The sequence below is a fragment of the Hylobates moloch genome, unplaced genomic scaffold, assembly GCF_009828535.3.
Source record: "Hylobates moloch isolate HMO894 unplaced genomic scaffold, HMol_V3 SCAFFOLD_8, whole genome shotgun sequence".
Classification (NCBI taxonomy): Eukaryota; Metazoa; Chordata; class Mammalia; order Primates; family Hylobatidae; genus Hylobates; species Hylobates moloch.
The window spans coordinates 111,319,862-111,339,616 of NW_026652283.1; the positions used below are offsets into that span (position 1 = coordinate 111,319,862).

The 19,755-nt window shown below is 41.8% G+C and overlaps 1 protein-coding gene across 2 annotated transcripts; it reads right to left on the bottom strand.

Annotated features, from left to right (window-relative positions):
• Positions 1-1,406: 1,406 nt before the first annotated feature.
• Positions 1,407-19,143, bottom strand: NAT1 (N-acetyltransferase 1). 2 transcript variants are annotated; one of them, XM_032162348.2, is made up of 4 exons: positions 15,129-15,200; positions 12,538-12,921; positions 5,845-5,923; positions 1,407-3,026 (listed from the first exon to the last, which is right to left on the bottom strand). In XM_032162348.2, the coding sequence occupies exon 4, from the start codon at positions 3,018-3,020 to the stop codon at positions 2,148-2,150; it is 873 nt and encodes a 290-aa protein (XP_032018239.1). In that variant the 5' UTR covers positions 3,021-3,026; positions 5,845-5,923; positions 12,538-12,921; positions 15,129-15,200; the 3' UTR covers positions 1,407-2,147. The 2 variants fall into 2 exon arrangements, with proteins under 2 accessions (XP_032018239.1, XP_032018240.1); XM_032162349.2 differs by lacking the exons at positions 12,538-12,921; positions 15,129-15,200 and adding an exon at positions 19,063-19,143.
• Positions 19,144-19,755: the final 612 nt, after the last annotated feature.

The following is a 19,755-nucleotide window of genomic DNA, read 5'->3' on the forward strand; positions in this document are numbered from 1 at the left end:
GACAAACCGTAACCCTCCAAAAGCCTGAGCTGAAGGATGTCACCTCCTAAGCCTTTCCTCTAGCTCACTCCAGTGATTATTCCAAGTCCACCCATATTTTTTGGAGGTAGTTGATCCACACACCAACTGCCACAACTTGTATAGTTCTCATAGAAGGGACTGTCTCTTTAATAACCTAGTTCTGGGAGTCAGTGGGGCTTTGCATTTCTGAGTGGCCCTAGACACTGGAAACAAACAGGCAAATATACAATTGGGCCAACTTCTAGTAGCTATCTCCCCCAGAGCACAACCTAAACACCAGTACAGGCACTTGTCCCAGATTCTCTCCCTGGCTTAGTGCAGAGAGAACGGGAGATAAAGGTTCACACTCAGCTTCACCATAATGATAGAAGAAACTGAAATACACATCCAACACCCCCACATTTCCAGCTACACATAAAGTGTTTGGATTCTACCTTACTTGTCTTGGGGTTTTGACAGGACATGGCACATTCTGATCTCCAAGGGGCCACCAAAAACAGAGACAATAGTTTGGACAAACACAAGTAAGTAGGAGGCATCTTAAGATCTCTCACCAAATGAATTGGAGAGATTATTCTCCTTCACTCATTTAGATTTCATCTGAGAAAAGTTAACATTGCATAGTTAGGGCAGAAGTCACCAATCTGGATGCTAAATATTATATATGTCTCCTTCAACATATTCCAGTTTTTTTTCCCCTATGTGATATATTTTTCTAAAAAATCAATTGCATTGGGTTCCAGGATACTCTTGTGCAATAAGACTTCCTTGATTCATTTGTACAAAATTGTGCCATTCTCCTTGAGACACATTTTGATCTGGTCAGTGTTTCTTGTCAACATGTACTCCACAGACATGGTCCTGGTCAGAAAGTGAAAAACTTATTTCTTCCCAAGAGTACAAGAAGTGACCTAGCATTGCTGCCAGATAGCAGCAGAGCTGAAAAAGGCCAGTACAGTAAGTAAGATGGCAAGCCATCAAATACTAAAATATGTCTTTCATCCTTCCTTCCCACTGAGGCCATGTCTCATTTCTACCTCTTCCTAAGATATCCACCCACACCAGCATCTCCCAACTGTTAAATTGCTGCATAAAATACCCGTGTTACAATATATCTTGTTCTCTTAGCTAAAATTTCTTCATTCTAGTCCCTGCCTTTCTCTTAACCTTATTACAATGATTACACATTGAAGAGGGAGAATAGCATAAGATCAAGTCTGCAAGTTAAACTATAGTCCTGATACTGGAATCCACAAACAGAAAATCTGAATTATAGATAAGCAAAGATTCAGATTCTGAAGCGCAGAACACACTCTTAGATCTTGGGCATCTAATATCCTATCAATATTTAATCAAGAAAGAAGCAGGCAGATGACAGGGGTGGAGGGGGCAAGCAAGATAGAACAATAACTTTTATTAAATAATGACTTTGTACCAAAAACATTACTGACATTATTAATTGATCCATATAACAAATATTTGTTGGGAGTTTAGTTCTGCCACTGAATTCCCATTTTATGCCTGAGGAGTCAGAGCTACAGATCTAAAAAGCAATTCACCCAGTGTCCACAGGATTTCAACTCAGGTCCACACAAGAAAAGCTCATGTTCGTTCTCGTATGGCAAAGTGTGCAAGGAAGTAGAGTAATTTAAGAGACAAGAAAGATCAGAGGAAGAGAGCACTGAGGAAAAATTATGTAGCCCCATAATACCCTAAGTCTTCCAAAAAACCACTTTTTGTCAAATCATATTAGCCAACAATGTTTTAATATACTTTGTAGACAATAAGTTTTTTTACAATATTTTATATACTCATCTACCAATAGAACTTTTCTAGGAATTCAACAATAAACCAACATTAAAAGCTTTCTAGCATAAATCACCAATTTCCAAGATAACCACAGGCCATCTTTAAAATACATTTATTATTATTATTTGAAAAGGTTTGTGGTTGTGTTTCTTTAAAAAGCTGTTTAATTATATATGATGACATTTTTATAGGTGAAATGATTTGATGTCTAGGATTTTCTTCAAAATAAGGTAAGGGTACAGAAGATACATGATAGGTCATCAGTTGATAACTGGCGAGCTGGGTGACAAATAGACACGATTGTTTTACTCCTTATTCTAAATAGTAAAAAATCTATCACCATGTTTGGGCACAAGCTTTCTCTCCAAGGAAATATTAAATATATTTTTCAGCACTTTTTCTATTTCTTCCTCATTCAGAGTCTTGAACTCTATCAGATCTGTATTGTCCTTATAATTGAATCTCCTATAGGTGAGGGTGAAGCCCACCAAACAGTGAACCCCATCTGGGGTCTGCAAGGAACAAAATGATTTACTAGTAAACACAGATGCTGGAGCTGTCTGCAGGTATGTATTCACAGACTCAAAATCTTCAATTGTTCGAGGCTCAAGAGTAAAGGAGTAGATTTTTCGGTATTTGCTGTCTTCTAGGAGATCAGAATTAAGAAATTCTTCATTTGGAATGTACTGTTCCCTTCTGATTTGGTCTAGATACCAGAATCCATTCTCTTCCGTCAATCGGAAGATGCAAGGCACCTGAGGCTGATCCTTCCCAGAAATTAACTCCAGAGGCTGCCACATCTGGTATGAGCGTCCAAACCCAGCATCGACAATGTAGTTCCTGCCATCAATGGTCACCTGCAGGAGAAGGTGAATCATGCCAGTGCTGTATTTTTTGGCTGGAGTGCTGTAAACATACCCTCCCAAAATCGTGGTCTCAAAACCAATAGTGGTCAGAGCCCAGTACAGAAGATGATTGACCTGAAGACACCACCCACCCCGATTTCTTCTCACAACTTGATCAAAAATGGCCTCTAAGCCTAAGTCCATGGCTTCCCCACAATGGATGTTAAGGTTCTCAAAGGGAACAGCTCGGATCTGGTGCTGAAGAATGTCAGTTAATGTTTCCAAGTCCAATTTGTTCCTAGACTTCTTATAGCCAATTCTTTCAAAATATGCTTCAATGTCCATGATCCCCTAAGCAAGAAAAACAAAACGAAAGCAAATCATATTACTTTTACACTTGGATTTGAGTAGGCTAATTATGGCTATATTTTAAACATGTAAAAATACGATAGTTATAAGTATAATAATTATTTCTAGTGCTTTCATCGTATGAATTCCTTTTACACACGTAAATTCAGTTAATAGTCCCAGAATCCTGTGAGAAATGTATTATGTCTTCTTTCAAGTGTGAGAAGCTGGAAATCAAGATTAAATGATGAGTCAAATGATACACAGCTTGTTCATGGTTCTCTTGGTGATTAATAAAAGAGAGATTCCAATTGGTATCCTTTAAAATAGCTTATAAACATCTTCTGATGTAGGCAGGAGAATCATGCAATAGAGTGTATAGTATCCGTGGTACCTGACCCACTCAATTTCCCTTTTAGCTGAGCCTTATACAAAGTTTCCCACTCAAAGAACTGTATTGCTTCACTCATCCATTGATTAACTCAAGAAATAGTTCACTGAATAGCTATAATGTGTTTCCTACTGATCTAGTGCTTGCTTACTCTCAAAAATCTTATATTTTAGTGGTAGTTGGAGTGACATATATAGGAAACTGAATACGCGGATAAAACATGCAATCTGTTAGATTGTGGTAAGTGCCCTGGGAAAACTAAAGTAAAGAAAGGACTCAGTAAGTGCACAGGGAGAGCTCCAATTTCAGATTAGTTGGTTAAAAACAAAACAACAACAAAAAAAACACTCGCTAAGATTTGAAGGATGCCAGAGAATAAGGCCTAAGGATATGCGTGAGGAGGATTGTTCCAAGTAGGAGAACAGAAAATAACAAGGCCTTAAGCTGGAAACTGCCTTGAGCGTTCAAAAAACATTCAGGAAGCCAGGGTAACTGGAGCATATGAGTGAGAAGGAGAGTGGATTGAGATGAGATCTGACAGGCAACTGCAGCCTTGGAGCTAAGACTGGCATTCTGGCTTTTACTGTAAGTGAAATGAGAAATGTAAATGAGAGAGGCCTGAGAGAAGGGTTGTAATTGAGCAATGTTTGCCACAATCAAAGCGATGTTTCCAGATACTGTATAGAGAATAGGCTGCCCATATTGCGCCTTATGGACAGTCACATGAACTAGGTGGGACCAATTTGAACACATATGCTCTAGGACCAGTGCTTGGCTCATGGATAACATATGACCTAAGTAGATCTGAGACTTTATTGAGGAACTTTTGCTGAAACCTAAGCGTATACATTCTGCTACAAGGTAGAAGCTGGTGGGGTATTCATTCAAAGCTGTTGGTGAGTAGAAGCTGGTGGTGTATTCATTCAAAGCTATTGGTGAGAACCTACTGAAGAACAACACTAACAAAGAGTTCACCAAGTTTACCAAGAAATGAAAAACAAGAGAAGGTAGAATGAGGAAAGACCTCAATGAAGCCAAAAGCTATCTTTTAACTTTCAGGTAACGTGAACCAAAAAAAAAATAAATGCCCCTTATTTTGTTAAATATTTTAGAAAAGGTTTTTGAAACCTGCCATCATAGTGTCTTAATCTTTTGAGACTTTGATTGCAACAGTGCTGTACAGACCTCAGGTATAACTCTTTTGTAATGTGATATGGCCTGAGGATGACCTTGTACAAAGGGACCTGCCCTGAGATGAATGGTGATAAGTGAAGCATCTCCTATTTTCCCTTCTCATAACATTTCTTCTATATTCTCCCATTTTTCCTTTCTGACCCAGCTATCCTCCCCATATTGCCAGTTTCCAACTTTCTCTGTTCTTGATGTCTACAACATCATTTCTCCTAAATCTATTAGATTGCATTTCTTCTCATCCTAACTTCCACCAGCACCCTTTCGTAACATTTGGTCAAGCTCTAAAGTTCTACCACTCAGAGAGAGAACAAGTTGTATTTAGTCAGACAATGCCAACCCCTCTCTTCCCCCTCACCTAGAATTTGTACTGAGTATGTAAAGAAGAGAGAGAAGCTGATCTAAAAGGAAGAAGGCAGTTTATACATACCTGGACATTTGATTCTTGCTTAGAATATCATTCCTTAAGAAATTATTTTATATCTCTTTTATTTGGTATAACTTGTTTACAAGCATTTGTTTTCCTCTTTTTCTTTTTTTGTCTCTTGTACCCTCTCTGTTCTCCTCCCTCCACCCTTCCCCTCCTTTTCTTTTTTTTTTTTTTTTTAACGGAGTGTTGCTCTTTCGCCCAGGCCAGAGTGCAGTGGCGTGATCTCGGCTCACTGCAAGCTCCGCCTCCTGGGTTCACGCCAGCCATTCTCCTGCCTCAGCCTCCCGAGTAGCTGGGACTACAGGCACCCGCCACCGTGCCCAGCTAATTTTTTTGTATTTTTAGTAGAGACAGGGTTTCACCGTGTTAGCCAGAATGGTCTCGATCTCCTGACCTCGTGATCCGCCAGCCTCGGCCTCCCAAAGTGCTGGGATTACCTTTTCTTTTTTTAAGATAAAGTGTTGATTTGGAATTTAGCAACTGCAAGTCCATTTGAAAGAAGTCAGTTTTGTTAGAGGCCTGGATAGAGCAATATGGTGTAACCAAATCACACTTGAACATTTTGTGGCTGAGCATAAGAAATTGTGCATTATTAACGTTGTGCTTCAAGGTGGAATGCTGAAAGCATTTGGAAAGTAGTTGCCAGGAGAAGAGCTCACTGAAAACATTATTAGCTTTATATATCCACTTGTAGAATCTCTGTGCAGTGATACATCCCTCCCTTTCATCTTGATCATAAATATAAGACTTAAAGGAGGCAGAGTGAACGTGCTTAGGAAGCCCACTGAGAGCTCTCAGGCACTTAATACCTTTCTTAGTAAGTTGGTAGTAGGTTGATCTTCAGTTTTAATCCAGAAGACAGAATGCTGCTTCTTCCTGGCTTGAATTCTAGAAATAAGAGAAAAGACCGTTAGAAATAGATAACATGACTTCCTTGAAAACGAAATAATAGTTTTGTAGACCATAAATTATGAAGATGTCCTAAAAATCACAAAACGGAGGGAAGGGCCTGCACAGTAAAGCGAACATTTGAGTCGTATAAGAAAGTGTGTGGAAACTGTAACTATGGAGATGGGAGCAACGCTGATGGGGTAGAGCCTTCTGGGTTAAAAACCTGGAAGCTGTGGAAGCCACCAGGAGCAGGGCTTCCGCAGCCTCCAGAGGCAACCCACCAGCTGATGAACTGTCATGAGATCAGCAAGGAAGGGTGAACCAAGTTCCATGCCCTCAATCACTGCCATGACATATACCAAACACATCAAAGACCAGGATGTAGTGCTAGCACCTGGTCTTCCTCCAGGTACAACTATAATTGGGCATGTTGAGATAGATAAACAAGGTAAGGCCCTTAATGTATGATGCAGCTCAAAAGAAAGAAGGACTATCTATATACAGAAGATCCGCCATCAGAGCATCTCTTGTCATAATCACCTCCCCTCACCTCCACTAAAGAAAACTGAGGAGTCTGTGAAAGGAAATTAAACTGTGGGACCCCCAAACTCATTTAGCCAAAGGGAAAAGTCAAGCTGGTAAGTGGGTCATGCAAACCTGCCTCCCCCTTTTGGTTCCTAAATAAGATGGCTACAAGATGAAAAGCCACACGCCTCCCCCATATTTTGCCCACAAAGAAACTCCTAGTGAGCTGTTAAAACTTCGCCATGACAAACAAATTGGGAGACATTAATATAATAATAAATCATGAGCTTACAACTGCCTTGTCACAGACACAACTATATCTCTGATAAATCCCACCTGATTTAGAAAGCCCATTTCTCAGAGTAATGAAAGAATTAACATGGTGGCTGTGTCTAAAAAAATGATCTCCTGTTTTAAGTCCAAACCTATACCTTACCGTTCCATCGGGTTCAGCTCCCGCCGCAGGCTCTAAGTGTGTGTGACATGCTCTGTAGGTACCATATGTTTCTTATATGCCCTGGGGCCCCTGTCAATCTTTTGAGCTGTGATCTCCTCAACATCCATAATGCCCATATCTTTTTCTCATCAAAACATGAACTTTTTTTAGAATTGGGGCCAGGAGGCCAAAAATACCGAATTACAAAATGTCCTGACAACGTACCACAATTTAGTAGTGTTGAATTTAGTAGTGTTGAAACATCATCTTGTGGCCGGGAATATGAAATGGAGACACAGAAGGAAATAATAGAGGAGAAGAGAAAACACTGGAATAAAGAGGAGGAAACAATGAAACTCCTTTTAGCTTCCCCAGTCTTCCCGTTAACACCAGAAGAGGAACGCTTGCTCAAGGATGTCCCCTCCCACTTATGGTCTCAGTCAATACAGATATAGGGAAAATATTCTCAGCCACTCCAATAAAGGTAGAGATAAATCCAAAGAAACCCTTGCCTAGCCTTAAACAATACCCTCTATGACAGGAAGCTGCAAATGGAATTGCCCCTATTATACAAGACTATCTAAAAAGGGGCTCATTATTCCCTGCACGAGCCCCTGCAATAGCCCTATATTCCCTGTAAAGAAACAAAGCAGAAGAAAATGGAGATTTGTGCAGGACTTGAGGGCAATAAACAATATTGTAATACCCAAGCACCCAGTGGTCCCCAACCCACATACCGTTCTATCAGCTATACTCACTACCAGCCAGTATTTCTCAGCTGTGAATCTCTGCAGTGCCTTTTTCAGTATTCCTGTAGAGCCAGACAGCCATATTTGTTTGCTTTTACTTGGAAAGAATGGCAATATATGTGGGCTGTCATGCCCCGAGGGTATACAGAAAGTCCCACTTACTTTTCCCAAATACTAAAAGCTGATTTAAAGGATGTAATTTTTCCCCAGGGCTCAACACTCATTCAGTATGTGGATGACCTTCTCCTTTGTCCAGGCGCAACATCTTCCTCCCAGGAAGATAGTCTGTATTTACTCAGCCAGCAAGGGACGCAAAGTGTCTGAAGACAAACTTCAGCTGTGCTTACCGGAAGTTAAGTATTTGGGGCATATTATCTTGGTCAAAGGACTGAGTATTAACCCTGACAAAGTGAGAGAAATTTTAGCTTTCCCAATGCCCATCACCAAGAAACAACTTAGAGGATTTTGGGGACTGGCAGGCTGTTGTAGAAACTAGATACCAAATTTCTCCTTTATGGCTTACCCTCCATATGCATACCTAAAAAATGAACAACCTGATCTCATCATGGGGACTCCAGAGGGACAACCAGCTATATAACAAATAAAGGAAATTCTCACTAATTCCCCAGCCTCACGGCACCCAAACTACAAGTTGCCTTTCTCCCTTTTTGTATGTGAAACTGAAGGTACTGCATCCAGGGTACTGACCCAGAAACATGGTGATCATCAGAGACCTGTAGGCTATTATAGCCAACAGTGGGACCCTGTGGCTCGAGGGCTGCCTCCTCGTGTAAGAGTAGTAACAGCCATGGTCCTTCTGTACAAGTCTGTTGAAGAAATAATTATGGGTTCCCCCCTTACCATTTTTGTGCCACATCCTATTGAGACCCTTCTAAATTCTCATCATACCCACTATCTGTCTGTCAACTGGTTAGCCTCTTATGAAATTTTCCTTTTATCATCTCCCAGTATTACTATTTCCTGCTCTATCGTCTTAATCCAGCCACTCTCTTGCGAGGCCCTTCCAACAAGATCCCTGATGACTGTGTTCTGATGACTGACCAACTTATCCCCAGGACAGACCTGTAAGAGATGCCACTGGATAATGCTGAGATAGAATGGTATACAGATGGGTCTTATTTAAGATGAGAAAATGGAAATTTTAGAGCAGGATATGCTGTGGTTTCCTTACTAGAGGTAACTGAAGCCAGTCCTCTTCCCCATGCCAGATTGGTTCAAGTAGCCAAATTGATTGCCCTGACTGGAGCTTGTCAAGTGGCAAAAGACAAGGCTGCAAACATTTACACTGACAGCCTACGCTTTTGGGGTTGCTCATAACTTTGGGATGCTATGGAAAGAGAGAGGATATTTAAGCTCCTCATGGCAACCCATAGAAAATGGGCAGCAGGTATCAGAGCTGTTAGAAGCTACTGTAAAACCAAAACGTTTGGCAATTATAAAAATCCTAGGTCACTCAAAATTAGACACCACAGAAAGTCAGGGTAACCAACTGGCTGAAACCACAGCTAAAAGAGTAGCATCTGAGCCACCAGGTGTGTTATGTAAAATGCAGAGTCCTTGCATTTTTCCTCTGCCCCTTTTGTTTATGTCATCTCATGCAAAAAAATGCACAATCACTGAGCCAAAGGCCATGAATGACTATTTTCCCTACCCGGCTCTTACATGAAAACTGTGCTTCTCGATATCCCATCCTTCCCCTTTAAATTTGCAGTCCTGAAAATCATCTTCGGAGAAAGGCATAGACCTGTGTCCCAGGCCCACATCCTTAACTTTGGCAAATAAATCTCCTAAAATGATTGAGACTCATCCTGTCATTTTCCTCGACTGACAAGTGTACGCCAACCCCAGCTGGACATCTCACCAGCCGCACCAGATTCAAGCAACAAATAAAAGGTGGAAATAGAGCGATACATACATGAAAATGATGAGAACAAACAAAATGAAAATACTATGAGATTGGGATTAGAAGAAAAGACATAACATGCAAAAGTTACATACAAAAAAACCACAACCAATTCAAGAAGAAAAATAAACTGAAAAAAAAAATTTGTACAGGTATCTGGGGCTATGGACCGTGTAAAATAAACTCAATAAAAAACAGCTAAAAATAAAATGATAATAGTTTTATGAAAAGAAAGATTTCATACCTTAGAATACTAATTAAGGACAGAAATGGGACTAATTAATCAACAGAATACATAATGATGAACAGAAAGGAACTATATAGATACGATATCGTATCACATTGCTTATGTGACAGAAAACTTGATATTCCTACTAAAGGCTAATGAAATGATAAAGCAATTAAGATAGAGTAAAATAGAAAGCAGACAAGGACAAGCCAATGCAAAGACAATTGGTGCTCCAAAGTGCAGAACGCAAAAAGTGCAATAGAAAAATGTATGGCACTATTCACAATAGCAAAGACAGAATCAACCTAAATGCCCATCAATGACAGATTGGATAAAGAAAATGTGGCACTTATACACCATGGAATATTATGCAGCCACTAAAAAGAACAAGATCATGTCTTCACAATAGCAAAGACACAGAATCAACCTAAATGCCCATCAATGACAGATTGGATAAAGAAAATGTGGTCCTTATACACTATGGAATACTATGCAGCCACTAAAAAGAACAAGATCCTGTCTTTCATGGAAACATGGATGGAGCTGGATGCTATTATCCTTAGCAAACTAACATAGGAGCAGGAAATGAAATAATGCATGTTCCTACTAATAAGTGGGAGCTAAATGATGAGAATTAATACAAAGAAGCAAACAGCACACACTGGGGCCTTTCACAGGTTGGAGGGTGGGAGCAGGGAGAGGATCAGGAAAAATTACTAATGGGTACTAGGCTTAATACCTGGGTGATAAAATCTGTACAACAAACCCCCATGACACAAGTTTACCTGTATAACAAACCTGTACATGTACCCCAGGATTTAAAAGTTAAGAAAAATGTATGTAAAGATAAATATTTTCCTGAAATGATGAAAAAATTGAAGCTAAAAAACAAAAGAGAAAATTCTGGGAAAGTTCGATACAACATGTTTGCCACTGGAATATATTTTTGTTAAATTATTAAAAGTCTAAAGACAACTACTCAAGCATCTGGCAGAGAAAGAAAATATTTCATGAAAGAGAAAACATCAGGGCAGCAAGAGAATGTTACACAAAAATATCCACTGGTGAAGTAATAGAAGTATATCTTCAAAGTATTGAAGGGAAAGGGTTTGCTCCAAATATTCTGGCTAGTATTTCACTTGATCATAAAGGCAACATGAATATAAAGGTAATATCAAACATAAAAGAGCTTGAGAAATGCAATAACTGAGCTATCTGGATAGTTTTGGTTTGATGGCCAGTGAACAAGTAGATGAATATGAAAACCAAAAAGTAGAGAGGTCACACTAAAGGAGTGTTGGTGAACACTGACTCCTTTCAATACAGAACAAAGAGTAGAAAAGTTAAGAGAGTTATGGCTTTTGAACGAGCCATTTTGGCTTATAAGGAGATAGAAATATGATGTTAAGGCCGGGCACGGTTGCTCACGCCTGTAATCCCAGCACTTTGGGAGGCCGAGGAGGGCGGATCACGAGGTCAGGAGATCGAGACCATCCTGGCTAACACGGTGAAACCCCATCTCTACTAAAAATACAAAAAATTAGCCAGGCGCGGTGGTGGGTGCCTGTAGTCCCAGCTACTCGGGAGGCTGAGGCAGGAGAACGGCATGAACCCGGGAGGCGGAGCTTGCAGTGAGCCGAGATAGCGCCACTGAACTCTAGCCTGGGTGAAAGAGTGAGACTCTGTCTCAGAAAAAAAAAGAAATACGAGGTTAAAAATTCAATCTGAAGATCAAGAAAGACTAGAGTCTAAGAGAGACCAATCCAGTACTGTCAACACCGGAATTGTTAAAAGATAATTTTTTAGGTATAACATTTTTTAAAGTTTACTAGAACAGACAGCAATTCATGAGCCAGGCAGCACCAGACCACAGGTGGCTCAATGCTCTGCTGAGGAAAGGGGAGGGCAGGAGAGAAACCTTTATAAAATGTTCACAAGAGTGAGACAAAGAAAAGCTATTTGGTTGGTTAGAGTGAAAAGTCCCCAGTTAGAGGTTAGTTGACAGTTTCTGATTGGTGAAGTCTCCAGTTTTCTACTGTTTACTGGTAAACAGTAAAATGAATGAAAATGAAACCACAGGAGTCACCCAGTCTGATGGCCCACCAATGAAAAGATTTTTAACAGAACATATTCTGGTTAAATTATTGAAATGTAAAGGCAAGATGTATCTAGGTATAATAAAATAAGGAGGGGTAGCGCTTGAAGGTAATTGGAGAGTGCATTCCCTGTCTAAAGTTTTTTAGACAAAAAACATTGAAAAAAATACTTATATACAATGACTCAAATGAGACCCCTTAGACCTATTGGGTCTTGGCGCAATGGCTCACGCCTGTAATCCCAGCACTTTGGGAGGCCAAGGCGAGTGGATCACTTGAGGTCAGGAGTTTGAGACCAGCCTGGCCAACACGGTGAATCTCCATCTCTAATAAAAAATTTAAAAAAAAAAAAAAAAAGGCCAGGTGTGGTGGCACATGCCTATAGTCCCAGCTATTTGAGAGGCTGAGGCAGGAGAATCACTTGAACCTGGGAGGTGGAGGTTGCAGTGAGCTGAGATCGTGCCACTGCACTCTAGCCTGAGCAATAGAGTGAGACTCTGTCTGAAAAAAAAAAAAAACCTATTGGTTTCCACTGTAGGTACGGAAGGGCATAAAATAGAGCCTGCTCAGGGTACCTAAGAGGGAAGACGGGGCTGACTGGCAAGGATTCAGGACTGGGGTTAGCGCAGGAAGAATACTTTCAATAACTTACCTGGATCCCTTCAGATCTCTTTTCCCATCTCGCAGTGCCCGTGGCCTGCCTTCTATGTTCTTCTACTTTCGGACCTGTACCCTAGACTCTCTTTGGAGGACTCCCAAGGGCTCTTGAAGCTGCTTTGCCCTCCTTTGCAGAGAGCTAGAGGTGCCAGGGATTTATGTCCTGGCAGGGCAGTGCTGGATCGATGACTTAGTAGGAGGTCTGGAAAGCCTAGTGCCCTTGCCTTGAGTCTGGACACACTTTGGAGTTGCAATTCACATCCAGGCTGCAGCTGGGGCTCTCCCAGCACTTCCTTCAGTCACTCGCACATGGATTCTTGTCTTGGTGTCTGGTTTGGGGGAACCTGACTTAAGTCACCTTTGTGGACATTTTGGAGAGCTGTGTAAAAGAAAGGTAAGATATACAGAATAAGGCAACTTCTAGAGGGTCCTGAATGTTGAGCAAAATGCTTATGTTTTTCTGCAGAGTTCATGAATGTTGTTTAGTTGAAGGATCAATATTCAACGGTTGACCAACTATTGTGATTTATCCCTATGTGATTTGGCACTTCAATAATCACATTCTTGGATTGGTACCCCTGGAGAGTAGGTTGATACGCAGAACTCATTGTTCAATTCCAGGTCTCTAGAATCTATATATGTTAAATATACAGCAGTGGTTTTCTTTTTCTTTATCGCTAAAGAAACCTTTATTCTTTCTCTTAAAAAAGTTATAAACAAGAGCCCAACACAGACGAATTAAAAGCAGATTAACCCAGAGGTAGCCTGCCTGTGAGATAGGGCTCTTATGCCTTAAGGCTACAGTCAGCACAAGTACAATTGTGGACTGAGTTAAAATCATCTACACCTGCTGCATAGATTTCTGGCATTAATGATTAGAAGAATTAATAAGGAGAGCCAATGAGTGGCTTTTCTTTCTGTGTTTTTTCTTTTCTTTTCTTTTCCTATTCCTTCTCTTTTGTTTTGTCTCTACCACCATGAAAGAAGGGCATGGAATCCCACTAAATTGACACTACAACCAAGCCCCCTCCTAAGCCAGCTCATTGAGTCTCTGGATGATAAGGGGTTGCTGGACTAGCCACACCCAAAGACCATCATTCAACAGTTGTTCCTGTCCAGAAGGCCACTCACTGCTGCCGTTTAATGCCGACTGGGGCCAGGCAGGTGGTGGGGGGTACTTGTAGCAGGCCAGGAAAGCAAATCTAAAGAAAAACTGCTGCTACTGCTGAAGACGGCAAGGGCCAGACAAAATAAGTCTCTGGGCAGCGTGCAGGTAGAAAGTTGACAGTTAAAAAGTTCCTTTTGAGGAGGAAGGTGGTGTCACCTGTTTTGTGTTTCAAGCATTGAAGAGCAAACAGTATGTCTGATTTTTTGTTTGTTTGTTTTTTAATTAGAAAAGAGCAAACAAGTATACCATTGTAGTGGGCATCATGTCAGGGCATGGGAGGAGCATCCAGGGTAGAAAGCCCGTTGGGCCCTCAGCTCCTGGGGCTGTCTGTCTAGGCCAGTCTCCTCTCTTCTGTGGAATTCTGCAAGTCCATGTTCAGGGGGTGATGCTCTCAGTCTGACAGTGAAGGAGTTAACTTTTTTGTCATTCAAGCCTCCTGGAGACCCTCTCCACTAAGGAAACTTTGGCCATAATAAAACTTCGTCCCTGGTGTGGGGGCTCACGCCTGTAATCCCAGCACTTTGGGAGGCGGAGGCGGGTGGATCACGTGAGGTCAGGAGTTCGAGACGAGCCTAGTCAAGATGGTGAAACCCCATCTCTACTAAAAATACAAAACTGAACCCCATCTCTACTAAAAATAGAAAAATTAGCCAGCCACAGTGGCGGGTGCCTGTAATCCCGGCTACTCAGGAGGCTGAGACAGGAGAATCACTTGGACTCAGGAGGAGGAGGTTGCAGTGAGCTGAGATGACGCCACTGCACTCCAGCCTGGGCAACTGGGCAAGGCTCTGTCTCAAAAAAACAAAAACTTCCCTCTGGAATTCCCATAGGCATTGCAAACAACAGAATTCAATCTTCCTGGACATCCAGGATCATTAGGGGCTTTTTATCAGCTACTGCAAGAGGAGCAGGAATTATTACGAGCTTGCTGCCTGTAGGACTACCTGGGTCCTTTGGGACACAAGCCACTGGGGACAGAGGAGGGTGAGCATCACTGTTACAAGTAACCAAGAGGGAAATCCTGTTGAGAAAGTTGCCTTAAACACATTAGCTATCTTTTAATACATGTATTTAATCCTCATAACAACTCCTTTAAGCAAGCAGTACTCAAAGCTCCATTTTACTGAAAAAGAAACTGAGTTTTAGGGAAACTAAGTGACTAGGCCAAGTTCTCACAGCTATAAAGTGGCTGTGACTCTAAACCCAACAGTTTCAGTCAAGGACCTGTAACTGCCACCACTAAGCTGTGGAGTAGTGACAGCATTAGCTTCCAAGTATGTGCCGGCCACACTTTCTGAACAACCTTATACTTGAAATGTAGACATCGTGTTGAATCTACTCTCCTGTACTCACACTTGAGATAGGATTAAACCCCAATTTCAAAGTACGCTGCAAGTCCCTTACAGAGTTCCACTTACCAGGTTATTTCAGCAGGCGACCAGGAACTAGACTGAATGCAATCCTCCCACATCCAATGCCTATAAGGAAGTGCTCTCACTTTCAAAGTCTGCAGGGGAAGTGCTCTCATTGGATGTCCAAGTGGCCCCACCCCCAGGGTCACATTAGGGTTACCCCAGAGAGCCCTGGGAAATGTAGTTGCAGGGCCTCAGGTTGCTCCTGTGGACCTCTTATTCATATCTCTCCATTAAAAAAGTGTGGAGAGTTGTATTGTCCGATTATCCCCATGCCACTGACTGGGAGGACTGTGCTCTTATATTTCACCTGGTTCTAGCTCTCTGGGAGCCTGACACCAGATGTCCCATGTGTGATGTGGAACATGAGAGCTTGGAACAGGTCCAGGAAAAGCAGAACTGGTAACCTAGAGGCGGCAAAAGAGGCGGCAAAAGAGGCAGATGGAAGGCTTTAATCGCACTCCAAGTTTATGGCATACTTTCTTCATCAATCCCCATTAGGCCTCTTTAAAAAATTTTCCTTCCCTTCATCCATCATCCTCATTCCCACTGGCCCCTCTACCTGAAGGCCCTGGGCAATGTGTCTGAAAGAGCTCCATGTGTGTGGTATGAGGGTGATATATGTCATATGGCTTTGTTTATGCTGGTGTTTTTTCTTTACATTCGTGATATTGATCTATAACTCTTGCTGTTTCTTATGCATTTTTCTCTATACAACATAATTTTTGTTTCTTTATTGACACATACATGTTTATAGGGTACAATGTGGTGTTCTGATACATGTATACATTGTGTAATGATCAAATGATGATTGGCACATGTATCACTTCAAACATTTATCGTTTCTTTGTTTTGAGAACATTCCACGAGTGAGTGTTGCCTTGTGCTTCGGCACCTACTGTTCTAGAACATGCCTCTGGCATCCTGCCACGTGAACTCAGGACTCTATGGGAAGGCTTTCTCTTGGCATGTCCTCAGGCAGGCTAGACAGACTTGAAAACTACGGGTCTGGACCACTACTCAGCCCAGGATGATGGGAGTTGGAGGCTAAATATCTTTGTGCTATACCTGGTCAGGTGGAATTACTCTCAGGCTTGTATAACACTGCCTCCTAGTGTTGTCCAGTGGAATTATGCTCCCTTTGTTCACAGGTAACTTGCCAATGAGATGCACCCTTTATTGATTCTCAAACTGCCCTGGTCTCACTGTCCCACTCCTGCACTGGTGCGTCCTTAAATCATCTCCCAAATAATCTACCTGAATGCAAATCCTTGTTTTAGGGTCTGGCCGAAGGCCACTTTAGTTAGGTGGTTGTGAAGTGGACTGGAACTTGGATTCCTCCTGCTGAGGTAGCAGATTCCCCTCTGACCTGGGGTGGGGGGTGGCGTCTAAATGCTCCCTCTGTGGCCTCCAGCCTAGAATCAAGGGCCTTGGAGGCTCTTTCCAGTGCTGTGTTCCACTGCAGTGGGGTCAGCACTAGGCTCAAATGCAAAATCCCACCCTAACATTCCTTTTACTTCCTAAGGAGGTAGATTCTGTCTTCGCACTGTGCTTCCTGGGCTCGTGAGGGTATTTGTTGAACTTGATGTCCCTGCAGAGGAATGAGTACTGGAAGGTTCTATTTGGCCACCTTGTTCCACCCTCTATTTTATTCTTTTTGATGCTATTGTGATGGATTGTGTTTTCCTGATTTCTTTTTCAGATAGATCATTATTGGTGTAAAGAAGTGCAACTGATTTTTGTATGTTGATTTTGTATCCTGCTGCTTTACTCGATTTAACAATCTCTATGAAGTGTTTTGAGTTTTCTATATGTAGCATCATGTCATTGGCAAATAGAAAAAATTTTACTTTTTCCTTTTAAGCTTATTTTTTACTTCCTTTTTTTTGTTTTTGTTTTTGTTTTTTTTATTTTAAGTCCTGGGGTACATGTGTAGGATGTGCAGGTTTGTTACATAGGTAAACGTGTGCCATGGTGGTTTGCTGCACCTATCAACCTATCATGTAAGTATTAAGCCCATCATGCATTAGCTATTTTTCCTGATGCTCTCCCTCCCCACACCCCACCCTCCTCACCCCGACAGGCCCCAGTGTGTCTTGCTCCCCTCCCTATGTCCATGTGTTCTCATTGTTCAGCTCCCACTTATGAGTCAGAACATGCAGTGTTTGGTTTTCTGCTGCTGTGTCAGTTTACTGGGGATAATGGCTTTCAGCTCCATCCATGTCCCTGCAAAGGACATGATGTCATTCCTTTTTATGGCTGCATAGTATTCCATGGTCTATATGTACCACAGTTTCTTTGTTTAGTCTGTCAATGATGGGCATTTGGGTTGATTCCATGTCTTTGCTATTGTGAATAGTGCTGCAATGAACATATACATGCATGTATCTTTATAATAGAATGATTTATATTCCTTTGGGTACATACCCAAGAATGGGATTGCTGGGTCAAATGGTATTTCTGATTCTAGGACTTTGAGGAATTGCCACACCAACTTCTACAATGATTGAACTAACTTACATTCCCACCAACAGTGGAAAAGCATTCCTATCTCTCTGCAGCCTCACTGGCATCTGTTTTTCTTGATGTTTTAATAATTGCCATTCTGACTGGCAAGAGATGGTATCTTACTGTGGTTTTGACTTGCATTTCTCTAATGATCAGTGATGGTGAGCTCATGGTTAGGAAGAATCAATATCGTGAAAATGGCCATACTGCCCAAAGTAATTTATAATTTCTATGCTATTCTCATCAAGCTACCACTGACATTCTTCAAAGAATTAGAAAAAAAACTATTTTAAAGTTCATGTGGAATCAAAACAAGAGCCTGGATAGCTAAGACAATCCTAAGCAAAAAGAACAAAGGTGGAGGCATCACACTACCCACCTTCAAATCATACTACAAGGTTACAATAACCAAAACAGCATGGTACTGATACCAAAACGGACACATAGACCAATGGAACAGTATAGAGAACTCAAAAATAAGACCACACATCTACAATCATCTAATCTTCAACAATCCTCACAAAAGCAAGCAATGGAGAAATAATTCCCTGTTTAATAAATGGTGCTGGGAGAACTGGCTAGCCATACACAGAAAATTGAAACTAGACCCCTTCCTTAAGCCTTATACAAAAATTAAGTCAAGATGGATTAAAGACTTAAATATAAAACCCAAAACTATAAAAACCCTAGAAGAAAATCTAGGCAACACTATTCAGGAAATAGACATGGGCAAAGATTTCATGACGAAAACATTAAAAGCAATGGCAACAAAAGCAAAAACTGAGAAATGGGGTCTAATTAAACAAAAGAGCTATCTAATGTCATGAAAATGGCCATATTGCCCAAAGTGATTTATAATTTCTATAATTTCTAATTAAAGCAAAAGAAACTATTATCAGAGTGAACAAATAACCTATAGAATGGGAGAAAATCTTTGCAACCTATCCATCAAAGGTCTAATATCCAGTGTCTATAAGGAGCTTAAACAAGTTTATCAGAAAAAAACAAGCAACCCCATTAAAAAGTGGGCAAAGGACATGAACAGACACTTCTCAAAAGAAGACATTTATGCGGCCAACACACATGAATAAAGGGCTTGTGTACTTTTTATTTTTTTCTCGACTAATTGCTCTTGTTCATACATCCAGTCCTATATTCAATAGAAATGGCAAGAGTGCGCATCTTTGCCTTGTAAAGATCTTAGAGGAATAGCATTCAGTTTTTCCCACATTAACATTAAGAAGTTTTTGAGCGGTGGCAAGATGGCTGACTAGATGCAGCCAGGTAAAACAGCTGCCACAAAGGGACCAAGATGACTGGTATACTCCTAGCAGATCTTCAGAGGGAAGGCACTGAAAGTGAACAGAGGGAACACACAGAAGCTGGACTGAGAGGGGGAAACCTGGGAACCCTACATGGGGCTACTGCATACCTGGTGTTGTCCCTGTGCCCCAGAAGCTCCAGGGGAACAGGTGAGTTGAACTGGTATGGAGCAACTCACTTTCACCACGAGTCTCTGGAACTCCAGCAGAAGGAGACAGTTCAGCCACCATAGACACAAGTTGGCAGGGAGAGCTGCTTAGGGAAGAAGTAGGGGGCAGCAAACCAGCCGATGTGGAGCCCAGAGGGTTTGATCCGGGAGCACCTGCAGCAGAGCATGGGCAGGGATGGCCATCACCCTAGGCTCCACTTGCTGCCATAGGAGCCTTTAGCCCTTGGAGAACTGTCAGTCCTAAACTCTGCAGGGTGATCTTGCCCATCAAATAGGGCCAGTCCAACCTGAGCACCCCTTCATCTGCTGGCCTCTCCCAGGGCCTCAACCTGGCCATACCTGCTTGCAGGGCCCTGGGGGCTGCATCATAGCTTCTGCACTGGCACACTATACCTAACCTGCAAGGAGCTCCAGCATGGCGGCCCCCATGCCTACACACCAGCCTGCACGCACCCTCTCCACACTGCAGCTTCCCCAGGGCCCAGTGCAACTCCTCACGTTGCTTTGCTGGCATGTGTTTGAATGGGCAGGTTTTGCTTTCCTTGATCTGCCAGCAGGCAAGTGTCTGTGCACCGTGCCCGGCCACTGCTGTGGCGGGAGTACAGTCTGCCACTCCTCCCTCTGCAAACCATC

Bases quoted from the DNA above. Each gene is read 5' to 3' on its own strand.
- NAT1 (XM_032162349.2), bottom strand. From the start codon at position 3,020: ATGGACATTGAAGCATATTTTGAAAGAATTGGCTATAAGAAGTCTAGG.